Source organism: Neltuma alba, unplaced genomic scaffold (assembly GCF_004799145.2).
Source record: "Neltuma alba isolate B1F8T4 unplaced genomic scaffold, ASM479914v2 tig00007351_pilon, whole genome shotgun sequence".
Lineage (NCBI taxonomy): Eukaryota > Viridiplantae > Streptophyta > Magnoliopsida > Fabales > Fabaceae > Neltuma > Neltuma alba.
The window spans coordinates 20,385-28,446 of NW_021634759.1; the positions used below are offsets into that span (position 1 = coordinate 20,385).

At 36.9% G+C, this 8,062-nt stretch overlaps 1 protein-coding gene across 1 annotated transcript; it reads left to right on the top strand.

The window, feature by feature from the left end:
- Positions 1-697: 697 nt before the first annotated feature.
- On the top strand, positions 698-8,062 carry LOC114752365 (chorismate synthase, chloroplastic-like). Its single transcript, XM_028941109.1, has 13 exons — positions 698-921; positions 1,367-1,517; positions 1,648-1,724; positions 1,807-1,865; positions 2,226-2,309; positions 2,434-2,526; positions 3,701-3,781; positions 4,295-4,426; positions 5,100-5,202; positions 5,347-5,441; positions 5,546-5,611; positions 7,128-7,212; positions 7,578-8,062. The coding sequence occupies exons 1-13, from the start codon at positions 795-797 to the stop codon at positions 7,727-7,729; spliced, it is 1,305 nt and encodes a 434-aa protein (XP_028796942.1). The 5' UTR covers positions 698-794; the 3' UTR covers positions 7,730-8,062.

Consider the following 8,062-nt stretch of genomic DNA (forward strand, 5'->3'; position numbering starts at 1 on the left):
TACAAAAGTTGTTAACGGTTATATTGGAGTTGTAAAAATTTTCAAAATAATTGTTTCCAGTCGCCGGAGTTTGTTAAATTTCCCAGAAAAGCTGTTGTTAATTGTTATACTGAAGTTGTGAATGGCATTACAAAAGTTGTTAACGGTTATATTGGAGTTGTAAAAATTTTCAAAATAATTGTTTCAGGTCGCCGGAGTTTGTTGAATTTTCCAGAAAAGCTGTTGTTAATTGCTATACTGAAGTTGTGAATAGCATTACAAAAGTTGTTAACCGTTATATTGAAGTTGTAAAAATTTTCAAAAAAAAAAAATCCGACCGCCGGAGCTCCGGTGACCAATTGTCGGCTGGTCGCCGGAGCTTCGGTGACCGCCGCTGCCGGAGGTCCGGTGACCGGCCGGCCATTAGGGGCTGTGATATTTTAAAAATAATATTTAAAATAAAGGGCAATGTGGTCTTTTCCTTTCACATAATAATCCCAATTTGGTCTCATGGTACCAAAATGGGATTTGTGGAATTGAGCGGACGTTTCTGGGCTTTTGGAGTTGGAGGTGCATTTTCCTGTCTTTTTCCCTAAATTAAACTTGTAATTGTAATTTTAATTTTAATTTTTGGAAATGAAAAATTCGGTAAGAATAAAGTTTCGGGATGAAAGAGGTGGAGACACCAGAGCAAAACAGAGATGGTAGGTGAGGACTGATTTTTCTATAATTACACATTTTGCCCTTCAACCTCTCAACAACCTTCTTTTCTCTCTACTCCTCCTCCTTCCTGTTCCTCGGTCCACTGCGATCTAATGGCTTCCTCCATCTCTTCCAAGTCATTCTTATCCGGTACTTTTTCTTCCTTCAATTCGGATGGCCGTCAGCTTTCCTCCGCCGTCGTTCAAATCTCTGTTCGTCCCGGAGCTCCCAAGAGACTGCGTGAGCTCTCTCTGTCTTCCTGTCTTCGGCATCTTGAATTTCGATTTTATTTTGTAAATCTGTTTATTCAGGGCGCAGTACTTTACTTTTTGAAAGTGGAAGTAGTTGAAGTGAGGATAGTTTGGGTTTATTTGTCTCATTACTCATTAGTGATATTCTTTTAGTATGCGATTGCTTTATAGACTTTACATAAAATCTTTTTAAAAAATTGCGTATATATGTTTATGTGAATTGGAGTTTCACGTATGATCATATTAGCATGCAAATTCATTGAAGGATTTACATATTTTACTAGGAATACCGCCTGCCGTAATTTCTACCATATTCAAGCAAAATGAGAGTTTCAGAACTTGTGGAATTCTTGAATGGGAAAGTCGATGAATCATATAAAATATTTTGCACTCATGCCAGCAATATTTTGTACTGATTCCCTGATTAATTACAGAGATACGGGCAGCAGGTAGTACCTATGGAAATTATTTTCGTGTGACAACATACGGAGAATCTCATGGAGGAGGTGTTGGTTGCGTAATTGATGGATGCCCTCCTCGTTTACCGCTATCCGAAGCGGACATGCAAGAGGATCTTGACAGGAGGTACTTGCCAATGGAAGTTTTTGACTAACATTTCTCCTGTAGAGGGAATTTAGCAGTAATGAGTAGTCATTGGTTATGATTCTTCTGAGTCAAAATTTCTTTAATAAATTCTCAAAGTTTATGTTTATAGGAGGCCAGGTCAGAGCCGAATTACTACTCCCAGAAAAGAGACTGATACGTGTAAAATATTTTCAGGAGTTTCTGAAGGTCAATCTTCCTTCCAATCATTATCAACTTAGAAGTTTTATGATACATGTAAATTATCTGAAACATAATGTGTGCATTGCAGGAGTTACTACTGGAACGCCAATTCATGTATTTGTTCCCAACACTGACCAAAGAGGACATGTGAGTATCTAATGCTAAAGCTAATTTTATATTTGTGTGAGAAGTATTTATTAAAGAAAGGAAAAGGCTATGGGCTTGTTTTTTCTCCTCTTTTTCTATTTGTAATTTAAGGTAATGTTCAAAATATGCACTGTGAATGGCCTTTTATAATGGCGTTTCAATTTAGAGAAGAAACTTTGGATGGCTGGGAACTTATGTGGACTAACATGTAGAACAGTTTTTGTAATCCTCATAAATTACTTTTACTTGTAACAGCAGCAATCGTGTTCTCTGATTATCACTCACACGTTCACAGAGAGTAATATTCAATGTATTTTTCCTTGCTTAAAGTTTTTCCCCATTGTATCGTGTCATTGTCAGGATTATAGTGAGATGTCATTGGCTTATAGACCGTCACATGCAGATGCAACCTATGATATGAAGTACGGTGTCAGATCAGTGCAGGTACTAAGTTTTGCAATGTGATGTCACAGCAGCAGTGGCATTCTATGTGAATTACTGATGAATGAGATGCTTTATTCCATGAAATTTTCATTAAGCTCATGTTTATGAACTGTTTGCATTTAAGGGAGGTGGTAGATCTTCGGCAAGGGAAACTATAGGAAGAGTTGCTTCTGGTGCTGTTGCTAAGAAAATCCTTAAGGAGTTTTCTGGAACTGAGGTGCGTTACTTGAGCATGTAATTGAGTGAGGTTCTAATGTTAAGCTGTTTCTCATTATCATTATCGTTGTTGTTATGACTGCATTGGATAGATATATTCAGGCATGTGCGTGCTTTTCAATTTTCCTTTTTTTTTTTTTTTTAATCTGCTAAGTTAGCTGCACATGCAAATTGTTTTATTTTTCTTTTGTAATTCAGAAGACAGTAAATGGAGTCGGGCATTCTACTTAATGAATTTAGGACAAAAATAATGACTCTTGTAATTCCTTTAGGAACATTCATTGCAAACCCCACGAATGATCTAGGACTATCTTATTCTATGACTGATACGTAAGATACAAGCCTTAAGAGGTTCAACCATGGAGCTTGGAAAGATCCCTTAGGCCTCCATTGAGGCAATTTTTTTTTTTTTGGGGGCTTTTGGCATGCCATGCACGACTCTTAGACCTGTGTTGTTATGTAATAACAAGTAAGAAAGGAATTAGTTGCTGCTACTGTTAGTTAAGATTTAAGTTGATAGGATTCATTTATATCTGTTGGTATCTCTTAGAAGGGGGCATCTATAAATGAGAAGCGTATTGTACCTTCTGATTTCCATCATGAAGTCGCACTATTTGGATTGATTGACTGTGCCTCTCTCTCTTCTCTCATCTCCATCTGTTCTCTGATCTTCTTCTCTTTCTCTCCCCCAACCAAATACATTAACAGATCTTTTATTCATTATGTGCATGCCTTTGATCGCGTGTAATAACACTGAAGTATGGTTTCCTCTCATAATGGCGCATGCATCTGTTGTGAGTGATTAGGAATTGATGTTTATGACTATGCTACTAATTTTCCTTGTTCTGAAACTTCTTTTATTGCTGGTTACAAGGAAGTGTTATTTTTCGTTATATTAATATTTTCATCCTCTTTTGTTGTTTCGTACTTCCTTTATGCACTTCCACTCGTTGAAAATATAAGTTTCTAAAGATTACATCAAAATTTGTTTGAGCCTTAATTTTGCTATGTCTCTTGTAATATTTGGGCTTTGTTAATTTAATTTTAACATGTGCCTATAGCTGATGCTATTCAATCAGAGCAAGCCTATCACTCCTAGATTTATGTGCTTTTCTTCTTTCTAATTGGCAACTTCTCAAGCAATATCCTTGGCTAAAGGGTATTTTATGACTCAGGTACTTGCCTATGTCTCTCAAGTTCACAATGTTGTTCTCCCTGACGACCTAATTGATCATGACACTCTGACACTTGAACAGGTATCAAACTTAATATACATGTAATGTCCTCAATAGTGATTTCTCATTGTACTATATGGAGTAGTTTTTGTTTTAAAACATGTACACCCCCCCAACCTCTTCTGCCCAAAAAATTGTGGATTTCTATGTTAGTGATTTACCATTTACCAAACCTGTGAAGAAGTCCACTCTCACCTACTTTATTAATTTAAAAAGGAGCTTTCCAACATGCACTCTTTGCTGGAATGTATTTTGCAATCTGTGCCTATCTAGCATCAATATATTTCAAAGCATGTTGGCTGCCGCCCCTTCATAGTTGGCTTAGTAGAAATTTCAAATTGTCATTGTGATTTAATTTGGCTTTCAAGCACCTAATTCCGGTATTTGCATTTGCACGCTGAAATCAACAAATTTCTTTTTTCTGGGAGAAAATTGACTGATCATCACCGTAATGAAATTATATAGATATCTTATTAGCTATTTGTATTTTTTTTAACTGTGAAATTGTTTGCCATTTATTGGAGATTGTTCCAGATAGAAAGTAACATTGTCCGATGCCCAGACCCAGAATATGCTGAGAAGATGATAGCTGCCGTTGATGCTGTCCGGGTGAAAGGTGATTCTGTTGGTGGAGTTGTAACATGCATCGTGAGGAATTGTCCACGTGTAAGTCTCTCTTCATCTTTTCTATCAAAACCTCAAGGGAACTGTCAGTGCAAGCTAATGGGTAGGATTTCAAGCATATTTAAACTTTTAAATGATAAAAAGTACAAATATCTTAAATACAAATATAATTATAGCGCAAATGGAAAATAATTGACCCATTGATTTAGAAACTCATAAGTTACAGGCATGTGACAAAAAAACTTCCAAAAGACTTGGAATAAAGTGAACTTTGGGCCTAAATTGGACCTGGACTTTCTATGCCCTTAGCCATCCAGCGGAACTTAAGAACTTTCCTTACATATGCGGCATGTTTTATTACCCCTAATAGAAAAGAAGTTATGATTCCCAAGTCATTTGACGTCTTCTGGCCCTAATATTTGGTATTCTGTTAACTTGCATGATTCAGGAATGTCCTTGACGCGTTTGCTATTTGAAACGTAATAAAAGAAATGGACAGTGTGGTTTTTTTTTTTTTTTGGGCCAGCAAATGGACAGTGTGTTTAGACTTTAGAGCCTTAAAATAAAAATTGCCTTAATGTATGTTTTCTTGCGTGCCGGACACCTTATAAGAACTATCCTTTCAACCTGAAGCCTTTCTTCCACATGTTGTGTCATATCATTAAATTTATCTTGTATTTCCACATGGAGAAGAGCTGACATTGCTATTTATCAGGGTCTCGGTTCACCTGTATTTGACAAACTTGAAGCTGAGCTGGCTAAAGCTGTTATGTCATTGCCGGCTACAAAGGGCTTCCAGTTTGGCAGTGGGTTTGCAGGTTGCACAGCTTTCCTATATATCTCTCTCATCGCCTTTGTCCTTTTAAGTTTACAGACTTATCTGAATGAATAGACTCTAGTTTAGTAATTTCTTTCTGTCCTTGTATCATAGGTCTTCTGATGGCTTAATGAAACTATTTCAGGTACTTTTTTGACTGGCAGCGAACACAATGATGAGTTTTATGTAGATCAGCATGGAAAGATGAGAACAAGAACCAACCGCTCTGGCGGGATTCAGGTATTTCTTATGTTCTATAATTTCTCGTGTGTTGTTTCTTTGTGTGCAGTATGATGGTCTAATAATATATGGTGTGCTAACCTATTATCTGTGTTGACAATTAGGGTGGAATTTCCAATGGCGAGATCATAAACATGAGAATAGCTTTCAAGCCAACTTCTACCATTGGAGTAAGCCAAATATTTATTTTTTCCTGTACTTGTGAATCTCACCTCACTCACATTGGGGGACGAATTCATGCCTGTGAACATAAATGTGCATAAGGCTATTAGAAGGGAGAGTTGGTTGAAAAGGGTCAGTGTCTAGCAAGAATGTAGCTTGATAGCTCCTCTTTGATACCATACATCTATGGTTGATAATTTAAGCATTACAGTGGATAATTTTAAACCTCATAGCTATATACTACGCAGTAACTTCAGATTACTACACTAACAAATAACAATGAACAAGACATACAAGTCACACACACAGACACTGCGAACTGTCTAAAAACAAAACAGGTTTGCCAAACTTTTGAGAGGTTGGCACTTTCCACCTGGAGGCCCAAGCCACACTTTCAAAGTTCTTCCCCGCTCTTCTTTTTTATGCATCCTGCTGACATTCATCCATTCATCATGAAGCCCTCATCTTTTTGCCGCCCGATTTCTGCTTTTTCTGACGCCTAACCCCTATGTTTTCCTTTGGACCTATAGATCCCCATTTTCTGCCTTTTTGCCTCTCCCTCTGTCCCTCACTGTATGTCCTAGTGGCGGTGGTAGGTTGGGTCTTATCAATAGTCCCTATGTCCCTCTCCGTTTGTCCTAGTGACAATAGGAGGTTGGGTCTTATCAAAATATCGTAAAATGCCGCTGAGAATAAGCAGATGATGCCGTTGCTTTTTTCTCAATGTTTTATTGAACAATTTGGATTTGATTAACATTACTTGTACAGTAAAAGGTCCAAGAAACTGACAGAAAATTCACAAAACAAAAATGTCGGCAAAGTATAATAGTGGACATCAAAAGCACAATGCCTTGAAGCGCTTTAAGTTGTTTTTACCATACAGAGAAACTCAATGTGGTACAATGAGTGTTTTTCTTTTTCATGCTTTAAATGGAAAAAGTATTAAGGCGTGCTTTTGACTAGCATAGCCGTGCATCCAAGCACTGTCTGTAGTTCACTACACAGGCACACGATCGTCTGATTGATATCTTTCAAATTACTGTATATGTGGTAAATATGCCTTTGTGAAAGTGTGAAACCGTGCTTTTGACTTGCTTGGAAGTGGCACATTAGGAGTTTTTAATGTTCTTTATCAATTCATTTGTCATAATTGATTTATTCAACGAGGTGAAAAAATGATTTATTCAATACTGCTGTCCCCTCTTTTCCCCTGGGATTGAAGATCTGTTCTGAGCGATGCATTGGTATTATTTTATCTCACTTGTTATGGTACCATAAATGATCATACCAATTATTATCTCTCTATGTTAAATTTTTATTTAAACATTCACCTTAGATATTCCAATTCCATTTATAACCTCTATTGTATTTGTAAATAAATGAAGTGGAAACAGCCTGTAGGCAATAAAATGGAAGCAAAACAAGCCATTTCTACCCTTTTTTCCTTCCCCATTTTTTAGCTGGTATCATAGTAATGTTCTGAACTTGTGATAGGAAATGTGACACCTATTGACCCTTGTGCAGAAAAAACAGCATACAGTGACCAGAGATAAGAAAGAAACGGAGCTAATAGCTCGTGGTCGCCATGATCCTTGTGTTGTCCCAAGAGGTAAATAACTCTTACTTTTTTCATCCTTCCAGTGGTATTAATCTATCCACGCTTTAATCTATCACCCCAAAAAAAAAAAAAAAAAAAAATCTGTCCACACTTAAAAAAAAAATTTCTAATTCTTTTTCATAATTTCTTGATAAAAGAAAAGTAATTTATTAAAGCTGCTAAGATCGGTTCGCTGAAAGGTGAGTTATCACTTGATCAGTTGATCTGAAAGGGCAAATAAGTTTCTTACGGCGACAAAATAATAGAAAGGATAATTAGGATTTATAACAAGGCATATTTTCACCTTTTGTTTACCACCACTCTTGCTTGGAGAAAAGGCACTTTCTGATGTATTGTTCAATGGACTGTCAATGCAGCTGTACCAATGGTAGAAGCCATGGTGGCTTTGGTTCTTGCGGATCAGTTGATGGCACAATATGCTCAATGTAATCTGTTTCCCGTCAACCCTGAGTTGCAAGAACCTTTATTGCGCGCGTTAGAGCCAGAGCCTGCCGAAGTACCTTTTTGAAAGATGACGGGGAAGTGTATCATAAATTAAATTTCAGTTCTGGTCAGTAGTATTTAGTTTTGAAAGAAGTAGTTCTTTCAGTGGGAGACTTGCAAGTTCTCGGAATTTTTCTTTCTCTGGAAAGTTCTACTTTTTTGGCATTACAGCAACAGATTTGTTTTTGGCTGTGTTATATGTCTTCATATGTTCAGTATATTGCTCATTCAGGCCATAATAAACGAGTAGAAACATGATTGCTAAATTTGTTAAGGAGCTTGTAATTCGCTTGTGTTTGTAATGGCTCTAAACATGATGTGAAAAATTCGATTTCAATATGCTCCTTTCCTAATCTTC

Coding starts and splice junctions, on each gene's coding strand:
- LOC114752365 (XM_028941109.1), top strand. CDS start 795: ATGGCTTCCTCCATCTCTTCCAAGTCATTCTTATCCGGTACTTTTTCT. Junction 3,782..4,294: donor ACACTCTGACACTTGAACAG/GTATCAAACTTA, acceptor AGATTGTTCCAG/ATAGAAAGTAACATTGTCCG. Junction 5,442..5,545: donor ACCGCTCTGGCGGGATTCAG/GTATTTCTTATG, acceptor GTTGACAATTAG/GGTGGAATTTCCAATGGCGA.